We start from the raw sequence: 12,040 nt of genomic DNA, 5'->3' as shown, positions 1-12,040 counted from the left end.
TTCACAGTTTTAATAAATAAAAGTCTCCAGTAAGACTGATAATAACATGAATATGACAAGGATTCATTGTAATTTAGGTTTCATGTCCTTTAAACGAAAACCAGTGTTTTACTCAGTGAGAATCAATGCCTGCATTAGCCATTCCACTACCCGTGGCAATACATTTGATACAGTTCACAAACTCACATTTATGTTTGACCTGTGTATGCAAATATTCTGCATGCATAGAATACAAAGATGTCCGAAGTGCCCTCTATTTTCAAATTGCTTATTTATTTATTTATTTGTCTAAGATTGCAAGACAACCGAGTAAGGTCACGTGAGAAAACTGCTTAGTTTATTGTTGCGTAACAGTACTGCCTGTTTCACATTCTATTAAAGAAGCAAGCATTAGAATGCATTGTACTCTATGCAGTACTGAGTACACTAGGATTTTATTGTGAACAAAAACATTTATTTCGGTCTACAGTACATCAACTGAACACAACACAGTTTGTGTCCTGCCTCCGTCTACTGGACAGAGCGCGTTACTGCAGTCATGCGAGTCCAGCAGGCGGAGCTACATTTCTATATATGGTCCTTGGCGTCACTGCAGAGGGCGGGGCCTCACTTTCGATTGGCTCAACTGGTGTCCATCACCTCGGGTCGATAGCAAACGAGCTAACTAGCTCCACACAGCCAAAACACAGTGCGGCGGCAGACCCGCGGTTTATTTATTTTAATATATGTTTTTATTTATTTTATTATTTTTAAATATTAAATCATTAAATCGGTTGTTTGCAGAGACTGTGACGAAAGAGAAGGTATGTTGGTTATTGTGTGAGTACTAAGTTAATTGGAAACAGTTCAGTTTAACGTTGCACGCTACCGGAGAGATAGAAACATTAGCTTAATGTAGATGCAAATATATACAGCAGCCCTTCTATGTTATTTAACACGAATTGGATTACAATTTTAGGATTGTTTAAGGTTTACAGTGTAATTAACTTGATGAAAAGTTTTTTTTCTTTTTTTTACTATAAGGAGGTCCTTGCTAGTTTAATCAGTCCTCGTTTGTTTGCTGCTTTATTTGTTCGGCTAACTTGTGTGCCATTGCTGTTATGAACATTTTGCTAGCAGATAACATTAACCTAATATAAACTAGTATATCAGATTTTGCAGTCTGTGTAACGTTCACGGAGCTACTTTTAACCTTTATTGAGCATCTCTACAGTAACTTGAGTTAATAAAACAATAGTAATATTTGCTGTTAAATAGTTCTATGTTATTCCATTCCGCAGTAACGATTACAAATAATGATTATAAATAATAATGTTTAAACTAGAGCAAAACCTTTCAGCGTTTATCTTTTTTTTTTAAATTTAATAATTATTTGTAATTTATTAACCAGATTACATTTCTGTTGGAGATTACTCATGAGTTCAAATCCATTAACTGGAGGCCTATAAATAAAATGAACTATAAAAAGGAAATCAGGTGCTTTGAGAAATGCCCATAGATATGTTGATGAATGTTGTTGTTTCTTCAGTTTGTTGTAGTTTGATTCCTGACACTCACACATGGTTATTGTAGGAGAATGGTGGTCCCTGATGGAGTGAGTGCCCTTCAGCCAGCGGACAGAGGTGATGCAGACGCGGTGATGTCCAGCTCAGAGCCAGAGTTCGGTCCCCATCTGACCGCGGTGGAGCTGGAGGAGGTGCGTAAGCTTCAAGAGCTGGTGCGCCGTCTGGAGGTCCAGAATCAAGCCCTGCGCTCCAGGGGCAGCAGACTCGTGCTGGGGGCCGCCAGCAACAGCAACCTCTCCACCGGAGCCAACATCAGTAACCTGCTCGATGGCATGGACACTTCTCCCGGAGCAGAGGATGCTGGGAAGCGGGCGCTGTCACCTCCAGCGGGCTGCAGTAGCATTGAGGACATGTCTTCAGTGCCTGAGACCTCCAGGCTGGAGGATGAGGAGGAGAGGACCAGATTCCTGAGCTCGCCGGGTGCTTCAGCCTCCGAACACACGCTGGGCCGCTTCGAGCCCAGTCTGTCTCCTGAGATGTGTGATTCTGAGACGCTGGGAGCGAGTGATGCGGGTATGGACCAGTCCGCCCTGGACCAGGTGGATGAACTTGATTTAGAGACGTGTGCTCAGGCCGAGGACGAAGACCGCTGGTGGGTTTATTCATCCTTTTATTATAATCTCACATTGCACTAAAAAGTAGAACAAACATATTTACAGAATCCATTACATTTGAACTCATTCTTAAAAAAAACAAAACAGCACAGTGGGTTTTGTGCATGTTGTGAGTCGGTGGCTAGGTGTCGTTATGGGATTGTGCTCTTATACTTAAGGCTGGAATACACTACATGACTTTTAAAATAGGAATGAATTAAAATCACTAGGAGTCATGTGTTTTACACTGGGCGTCATGTACTAAATGAATCACACACTACCAGAGTTTCAGGGTGTTTCAAGCACAACAAAGAAATATGTGCTTCATAGCGAGGAGATATATGATAGATAAAAATGATGTTTTAAAATCGGCCCAAAGTATGTTGCTGAGAAGAGTCAGTTAATACACTGTGAAATCTGTCATCTCAAATCTGCAGATTGGCTCTGACTTTCAGCCTCAACACATCTGGACGGCTAATCAGGACAAATACCTGTAATGTATTCCAACCTAAACGGTTAGTTCACCCAAAAATAAAACTTTAGTCATTTACTCACTCTGGTGCCGCTGTACACTCCTCTTTTTTTTTTTTTGGGAGAATTAATTTTTTTTTACAAATGTGCTACATTCATCCAGAATAGCAATAAAAGCCAAGCAGCATCCAGCTTTTGAAGAAGATGCAGAAGTATCTATCAATGCAGCCGTCCCATATATTCCAAGTGATCTGGTCGCTAAAAGACTAACTGAAATTAAGCTTATTTAACACACATCCTGACAGCACATTCATCAGGATCTGTTAGCGCAGCAGTTCACGCCGGATCGCCCAGGAAAAACACACCAATTTGTGAGAAATCAAGGTTAATAAAAACACAACGTCCCTTACTATTGGCCCAAATCAAAAGAGCCCCTTCTCTAGGATATTCTGGCCTCTAGGTTGTATTAGATGCCTATTTCATCATTTACCCATTGCAAATCAGATCTCAGGAAAACCTCAGCTGATTTGCATGATTTGTTCAGTTCACTCATATATTTTATGAACTCCTAGTACATCTGCTGTAATGTTATGAGATAATGAGAAAATCAGCACTTCAGGGGGATCTTAATATTAATAAACTCTAATAAATGTAATTATTTGGCTACACGCTGTTATTTTTAGTCCATTCTGCGTTAATTTAATTAATAAAACATTCCCAAAAGCAATCAATAATAGGAAACGGCTGGTAATGCAGCTTTAATTTCCAGTAGAATAATCCGACAGCGGTTTGGCGTCAGCTAGCAATTAGCCGCTCTGTGTGTCCATATCTGTAGCGTGAGCTTATAGAGCTATGTTTGCTAGCAGTGCTGGGGACGTATGTTTGGCGAGGTGGTAGCAGCTTTATGCTTCGTGTGATCCATGCTGAAAACAGATGATCGTTATGAACCGGATGGTGAGCAGAGCAGTTTTTTAATAGGATCTGTTATAGAAAGCCTCAGTGTTTTGTTTTGTTTGGGATATTTGTACATTGTCTCTCATTTCTCAGGTAAATTAAGGCTTTTAAGATGCCCATCTGTAGGTTTAGGGTTTGGGCCTCGTCAGTCTCTCACCTTCTGTTAAGGCGGCATAAACCCTGTAGTGCTGTTATTAGTATTACTCTGTGCTTGGGAAACCTGTTGAAACACAGTCATTATTTCTGTACTTCCATTCGGGTTTTCTAGTGGTCCAGAAGTGACACATCGCAGCTTTAAATAGGCAGAAGTAGCTACCGTCTTGTGTTCTCAAGCTTTCTGACTTCATAACAGTAAAAGAGATGTGCGAGCGGCTAAAGGAACTGAATGCTTGTTGTGTCTGTCTCGGAGAGAATGGCATTTATTGACACAGCTGCTCATGATGCATGGATGCTTCACAAATAAACATCAAGCATCTGTTCCAGTCGACACTGTCTGCTCCACATAAAAGACCCTTTGATTTAACTTCGATTTACATTTGAGCAGCAATCATGTAGAGGAACAGGAAGTTTCTTCAGGTGTCTGTATTTGTGTAAAAGTGATCTTATATTGATGTAGTCCCATTTCTCCTCCAGAACTAATGTGGCTGTTTATCTGATTGATTTCAATTCCTGGTGCTGTGTCTGTCGTTCTGTGAATGTGTCCTGGTTTTCTCTCTTTAGGTTGTACGTTTCACCGAAGAAGCAGGTTGTGGCTGAACTGGGGCCTGAATCTCCTCTGAAATGGTGTCGGAAGTTCCTCGATCATCCCAGTCCAGAGACCGAAGTCGCCTGTCGGACGCTCATCCACCGGCTAGACCAAAGTACGGAAACATGAACACATTCATGTGTAATAGCAACAGTATTTTATGGTGATGTTCATTGTATACACTTGAATACAGAATGACCATATTATGAGATGTGGGCTCTGGAGAGAGATGAACATGAGCTTTAATTAATTTCACAAAAAAGGGACAGTGTATGTTAATCAACATTCGTGAATGTAAATATACCCAAATTAGCCCTAAGGCTAGTTTGCATTGGTAGATCCCTTTGCAAGATGTTATTAGGCCTTCGACCTTCTGGAACATCAGTGAACATTTGAACCTTTTTTAATAGTTGTGTTTGAAAATGACAGTGACGTGACATTCAGCCAAGTATGGTGACCCATACTCAGAATTTGTGCTCTGCATTTAACCCATCCGAAGTGCACACACACAGAGCAGTGAACACACACACACACACACTGTGAGCACACACCCGGAGCAGTGGGCAGCCATTTATGCTGCGGCGCCCGGGGAGCAGTTGGGGGTTCGATGCCTTGCTCAAGGGCACCTAAGTCGTGGTATTGAAGGTGGAGAGAGAACTGTACATGCACTCCCCCCACCCACAATTCCTGCCGGCCCGGGACTCGAACTCACAACCTTTCGATTGGGAGTCTTGACTCTCTAACCATTAGGCCACGACTTCCCACAGTGCCACTTTTGAGTGCCTCAATTATCCTCAGTGTGAAAAGATGAATCTCAAAATCATACAGTCACGACTGGAAAGGGTTCAAATATACAAAAGATGCTGTAAACCTGAAGAATCTGCAGGAGCTGGAGGGTTTTTCTGAAGAACAGAGCTCAGTTTAACTGTTCAGAACAAACAAGGGAGAGACAGTCGTGGATCATCAGGGGTAACCACACACAGTATTAAGAACAACACAGCTGGTTCACAAACTTTTAAATGGGGTTATTTGAATAATTAAGCATTTTTTTTTCTCGTGGACTAAATTTCAGGACAGTACTAAATAAAAAAAATAACAAACATTTAGTATGATCTCTCATTTTGTTAAAATTACTTACATTTTCACACATTCAGCAAGGGGTTCCCAAACTTTCACATGCCACTGTAGCCACCCAAAAATAACAATTCACTCATCATTTACTCACTCTCATGTTGCTAAAACGCCTCTCACACATTCTTTGTTCTGTGGGACATGTAAGAAGATATTTTGAAGAAATGTTTTTGCCCACATAATGAAAGTCGGTGGAGTCCGAAACAACGCTGGAAGCAACTGACTCATTGTGTGGGTGAAAAACAAAACCGAATACTGAGACATTTTCCAAAGGATCTTGTTTTGAGGTTTCAAACAAACCTCGGTTGGTTGAGTTGCGCTAATGCTGTATTTGATTCTTGTGTTTTGTAGCGTCTAGATGGAAGAACGTGTACAGCAGCCCATCTCAGTCCAGTGAGGCTGGCGTCTCCACGTCCTCGTCTGCTGGGTACCTCAAATCAACTAACACAACACTACTAACCTCTGGCAGCTCAGGTATGGCATAACCCCATCCACTGCGCTTCTCACACACACACACACACACACACTGCTGTGGACGGAGCTGGTGTGTACAGTACACATAAAGAAGGTGACAGGATCAGATTTCATGCATGAGGTGTCTAGCAAACATCTCTGGCTGGCACACTCTTCATCTGTGTGTTGTTGTGTGTTTAAAACCTGTTTGGTCTGAAGTCATGAGTAACCACCTCTGCATGAGTTTCTGCTGTGTAACGAACCTCGATAGTAGTTTTACAAAGCCATATATTTCTATAGATGTATTTTGTCTGTAGGAATGTGGTGTTCACAGTTTGAGAGTGAAGTGACTGGTGAATGTTTCTGCAACTAATTGGTGATCAGATTTGCTGAAGATCCTGTGTGCTATCCTCTGGTTTAGTGAGTGTGTTTTGGGTGGTTCCCAGGTCTCACGGGTGCCCCCCCTGCGCTCAGCTCTCAGTCGTCTGTGGACAGTGAGTTAAGCACCTCGGATGACTCCATCTCTATGGGCTACAAGCTCCAGGACCTGACGGATGTTCAGATAATGGCTCGTCTGCAGGAGGAGAGTGAGTATCCTTCAGCATGTGAAATGCAAATAGACGTGGGATATGGAAATGCTTTCTGTTGTTGAATCTCCTTTGTTCGTTTCGAACTCCGCTTCAACGGCGAGCTCAGACAAAGGTTCGGACAAACTGTGCACTTTTGGAGATTAACTCGAGTCTGTTGTGTAACTATTACACAGCAGCTGAGAGTGAAAGCACAAAGGTTTTATTATTCGACAAACCATAGGAATTTGAAAGGCTTATGTGGTTTGACCCTCTTTACTTTCTAAATACCTGTTCCTCAGCTTAGTTTAGTTTTTGGTATGGAAGACATTAGTGCTCAGTTTGACAGAAGCTTTCTGTGTGTGCTGCTGTTCTGTGAAGAGAACTTGTGCTAAACTACACCTGAAAGGTCAACTACACTTCAAAATCACTATCATGCCAGCTGTTTTGACTTGACGTGTGACATTGCTACTGATGTCTCTCTGACTCGGTGTTGTTCAGGTCTCCGTCAGGACTACGCCTCGACCTCGGCCTCGCGCCGCAGCTCCTCGGCCTCCCTGCAGTCTCTGCGTCGAGGCACCTACAGCGATCAGGAGCTGGACTCCTACAGTCTGGAGGACGAGGAGGACGAGTGCTGCTCTCTGACGCACAGCTCGTCCAGCCGCCTGGCCTCTCCACGCACACGTGTGTCCCGCCGCTCCCTGCAGGGCCCGGGGCCCAAGAGCGAGGGTAGGACTCGCTGCCTCACTCCTTTAGTGTCCATCAGACATGAAACCAGGGATTTGTGCTAGACGTGATCTGGGGGGAACTGATTGCGATGCTGATTGATGAACTAAATACATGAATAAAGGGGTCACGAAATGCATTTTCAGATCTTTGCATTATGTTTCTGGAAGTTAGCTAATCACATTTTGGCTCCAAGACATTCCATTATTAGTAAACAATAGCATTGCATGAATTATAGCTCGTAATTCACCCTATAATGCATTGCATAATAGCATTTATTATTGCAGCTCATGAATAATTGTAGCCACAGTTATAATTAATTCTAATACTAATCTATTCATTGTTACACATTTAGAAAATTCAGTGCATTAAAACACACGACAAACAAACCTTCAAAAGATTATAACGCATTTTAACTTTGGTTACAGTTATTTATGAGTTATCCATGTATAACTTTATAATGCATTTTACATAAAGGTTTGAAGTGTTAAAACACAACACAAGAGATTTCTGTCCCTCCATTGGAAGTCCAGGTAATTTACCACATGCGTCTAAAGTAAGCAGTCCTTCAGAGAGCGGCTTTGAAGAGAGGGGGGCGGAGTCAGCAGAGCTCATTAACATTTAAAGGAGCATGCTACAAAACTGCTTGCTCTGAAAAGAGCTGTTTTTGACAGGGTAAAAATGTGTTTTTTACACTGCCATTGAGAAATTTACCCAAACTATGTTACAGGCTTTTCTAAGACCCTAAAGAATCATAATGACTTGTGGAAAAGTCGATATTTACAAATGTGCCATGTCAATACTGTCTGTATTGCCACCGCAGTCTTGTCTATTGGGTGCTCAGAAACTTTGTGGCGAGGTAAGGTGGGAGCTACATAGATGATAAACCTTTACTACTAGAAGAAGTTATGATAAAATACAGCTGAAAGTCTCTGATCATTTCCGTGGGATCTCGAATCCTCAAGCGGCACATTTCAGCACAAAAGTGCAGCTTTGCCAAGATGCTGTAATGGACTGTGTTGGATCTGACAGCAGAGCACTGTTACTAATGTCACACATGAAAAGATGTTCAGACGTCATAAAGAGTCAGGATGAAGTGCACCTCAGGGAAATCCCTGCATGATACGACTCTGCATGCAATCCTTCTGTGTTGTTGTGCGTGTGTTAAGCAGGCCGTGTGTGTGTGGTTTCAGAGGAGCTCAGGCACAGCATGCCTAACCTGACCCCGCGCAGCAGCCTGCGGTCTCTGGAGGCAGTCAGAAACAGCCGTAGCATGGAGGCTAACTTACAGAGCTCAGGCCAACGCACGTCCCGTCTGCCCCAGACCCCCACAGGTTGGTACCCTGCTCCTCCACCCTCAGTGTGTGTGTGTGTGTGTGTGTGTGTGTGATCACTCCCTCAGTCTACACCATTGTTGAACTGACAATATGCTGCTGGGTCAGTTTCTCCTCCCGTCCCATCCATTGTCTCTCACAGCGTTAGTCTCTTCTTTAAACCTGTCCTACCTGTAGTGGGAGCTTGAGCCACTCTTGCATCTCTTTTGTAGAGCCCTTAGGTGAAGATGTGTTTTTGTAGGCTCACACACATCATGGATATCATAGAGGCTAGTGTTGTCAAAAGACCCAGTACTTCGGTACCAAGTCGGTACTAAAAAATTTAATGTGACTGTACCATGTTTCTTTAAGTACCGGTAGTACCGAGGTCCCGTTCAAACCCGGTTCAGCGCTATGATTTCCGTGAAGCAGAAAACGAGGACGGAATCTCAAAATCCAGTCATGAAAATGAAACTTACATTTTAATATGGACAGTCATGGAATTTGTCAAAGTTAGCATAAATTAATCAAATCAAATCTCCATATGGACCAGTATCTGTAAATGTTAAGCCGCAAAAGTTGTTTGAAATATGAATGCGTGTTCTGCGCGTCTCTGTGTGAATTAATTAATGACAGAGACGTGCGGGTTTGTTTACTACATAGACTGAAGCGCATGACGCTTGCATTAATTTCATCATCTGAGCTTCAGAGTTCTCTCTCCATCAAGCGATCTGAACTGTTCAGTTCATCTCAATGGACTCACAGCGCACCTGTATTTGATGCTCTGTAAACTCTTTGTGAAGGCGCACGACTCACCGTCGCTTTACTGATAGCGCTGTTTCTCACACATGCAGAGAGAGAGAGAGAGCGAGAGTCTTACCACGCTGAATCGACACGCTATATGTAAACTATTCTTTGTTGTCTTCTCCTGTCAAAATAACGGAGTTCATTTAGAATTATTCATATTCATTTTCAAACAAGCAGAAGACATATCGGTTTCTCCGGTAGTGGGCGGAGCTAATGCGCAAATGGCAATTTCATTGGCTGGCGCTGAATAGTACCGTCCCTGTTTTGATTTCAGCAAATCAGTTTGACCGAACGCAGACAACGTGATTAATATTCATGAACCCAGCAGCTCATCAATTCATAGTGCATTGTATATACATTGGTATGATAGTAGAATTAGTAGTAGTATTATCTTTTAATAATAATTAATATGATCTATTACTATTTTTTTTTTTTACAGAAACCCTCTTAAGCATCACCACCAGTCTTAAGTTCAGTTAAAATGACAAATATGCATTCATTAGGCCTAAGAGTTAATTTTTACATAAAGGCATTGTGCTAGAAATATTACTATTATTTAGTAAAATGTATGTGATACTGCTACTACTGTTGAAAAAATTTATAAAACTTTATTTTTTAAAGAAATAAATCACAATATTTCTTCCATGTTTTAATTTGAATAGCAAATCCCCTTTATTTACCAAAAATAAAATGTTTAATTTTCATAAATTAAAAGACAAATTAAATTTGGGTAAACTTGTTTACTGTTTTTCATAATTATATTACTTGTAGAAGAACTTTTAAACACAATTGTAAATAAGTATAAAGAATGGCATTGGATTTATTTTTAGTGATAAAAAGTTTTTTTTATTTTTTAATTAGCATATTTTTGTGTTTTGCTTTGGTACCGAAATTGGTACCGACAACCGTGGATTTTCACTGGTATCGGTACCGAATACTGAAATTTTGGTACCGTGACAACACTAATAGAGGCAGGAGGATGTAATGTCAGTGTCCTTCAAGGACATCGTCTTCAGTCGTCAAGTGACTTGACATACTTCTGAAAACCCCGCGTTTTCCAGAGTTGTAAACATAACGGCTTTCTTCTTCTGTCAGGTGGTTTGGCTTTGTTTCAAGTCAGTCTGTTAAAGAAAGTGTTTCCTTTTTTGCGTTCCTTATGCATCAGTCATTCAGCAAGGCATCCGTGGCTGTGATGTAAATATAAAGATTGTTATCTTTATAATTATGGTGTGTGTGGGGCATTAGACTTGCATCATCCTGGTTCCCTCGACTAAAAAAAAAACAAAACTCAGGATTATTGCAGAAAATAAGCTCTGTGAACAACAAAAGTTTAAAGCACTGGCTCGTTCTGGCCTGACAGTGGAAAAGAGGCTATTGAGTGCCCTGTTGTGAGTGCGCTGAATAAGATCTTTCCTGGAGGTCTCCCAAGGTTTTTCTGAGGGAATGTGTTCTTCAGTTTCCTTTGACAGGAGCTTGTTCATCAGATGGCATCCTGCTTTTCTTGAGCATTTCTCCAGCTCTGTGTTTCTCTGAGATCCAGAGGCCTCATTTATAAAACACATATGCGATCGGATTTAATCCTAAATTCCATCCCAGGAACAAATCAGGATTTATCAAGGGAAAAATTGATGTGAAAAATGTTTTTATGTGAATGCCAGAAAACGGCAAACTTTCTGCACTCATACCAGTAAATTTAAATAATGCAATATTATTGAAATATAGAGAATTATGATCAGTATGCATTTATTAAGGGCACAAATGAGCATCATATGAACTGCTTTGTCATGATTACGCCACTGAATTAGGTCATTATATTGATGGATTCCTGGGATATCTCTCACACATGTTCTTCTGAACTGATTTTGTGGGCGTTCTGTAGATGGATGCGCTTGGATTTCAGATCAACTGCAAATGGATGCATTTAGGAATATTTTTTTATGCATAAGTACATTTTATAAATCATTTGTAGGAACATTTTGGAAACCGTCGTCGTTCTCTTCATAAACGAGGCCCTAGGTTTCTGCTCATCTGGGCAGAATAATGGCTTCTGGTTCTCCGTCACTTACAGTTATGGAGCTAAACTCCCGCTACTTGGGGTTTCCTGAAAGCTTCTATGATTTTTTTTCTGTGTGAAAAATGTGTAAAATCTAGACTGTGGGGTAAAATGCCTCCTCCTGTGTATTTTCAGCATTGATGGGTGTTTGTTGCTTGTGTAGGTGTATCATCTGCGAGGATGAGGGCTGAGGGCCAGTCCCCTCTCTATCTGCGGGCTCCTATGAAAGCGCTGAGTCCCGTGAGCTCTATGTCTGCGGTGCGACAGCAGGCCAAAGGGCCAGCGAGTGTCCAGCGAGGCATGAGGAGGGTGCAGTCGCCAGGTCCCACCAATGGGGCGTCCAACTCTGCTGCTGTCGCCCGTCAGACTTCAGGAAGAGGCCTGACACCCGCTTCACCTTCCTCCAGAGGCAGACTTCCACAGACGCCCAGGAGGTAAGTCAAAATCAGCCAAATACACCGCTGTCGTAGCCACCGTGCAAGCTCTTTGGAATTGAGGTTACCGTTTGTCCACAGCAGATCTCTGGGAATGACCAAACCGTGTGCTCCCATCACCGATGAATCCTGGAAAGATGGATGTTACTGAAGCCCTAGGAGCTGCAGCGGTTTCCCTCGTGGTGAAATCTAGTGCTGATAAAGACATGGCAGAGAAAAATACTAAAAC

General features: G+C 41.9%; 1 protein-coding gene across 2 annotated transcripts; it reads left to right on the top strand.

Moving 5' to 3' along the window:
- Positions 1–642: 642 nt before the first annotated feature.
- LOC132114059 (SLAIN motif-containing protein-like) lies at positions 643–11,981 on the top strand. Of its 2 annotated transcripts, none has more exons than XM_059522193.1 (9): positions 643–803; positions 1,573–2,157; positions 4,304–4,443; positions 5,811–5,933; positions 6,359–6,499; positions 6,980–7,207; positions 8,398–8,538; positions 11,541–11,811; positions 11,896–11,962. In XM_059522193.1, the coding sequence occupies exons 2-9, from the start codon at positions 1,577–1,579 to the stop codon at positions 11,960–11,962; spliced, it is 1,692 nt and encodes a 563-aa protein (XP_059378176.1). In that variant the 5' UTR covers positions 643–803; positions 1,573–1,576. The 2 variants fall into 2 exon arrangements, with proteins under 2 accessions (XP_059378176.1, XP_059378175.1); XM_059522192.1 differs by having other exon boundaries at positions 644–803; positions 11,893–11,981.
- Positions 11,982–12,040: the final 59 nt, after the last annotated feature.

The sequence above is a fragment of the Carassius carassius genome, chromosome 33, assembly GCF_963082965.1.
Source record: "Carassius carassius chromosome 33, fCarCar2.1, whole genome shotgun sequence".
NCBI lineage: Eukaryota > Metazoa > Chordata > Actinopteri > Cypriniformes > Cyprinidae > Carassius > Carassius carassius.
Note: the sequence above shows the minus strand (reverse complement) of the source record. Positions and strands in the feature narration are given on the sequence as shown.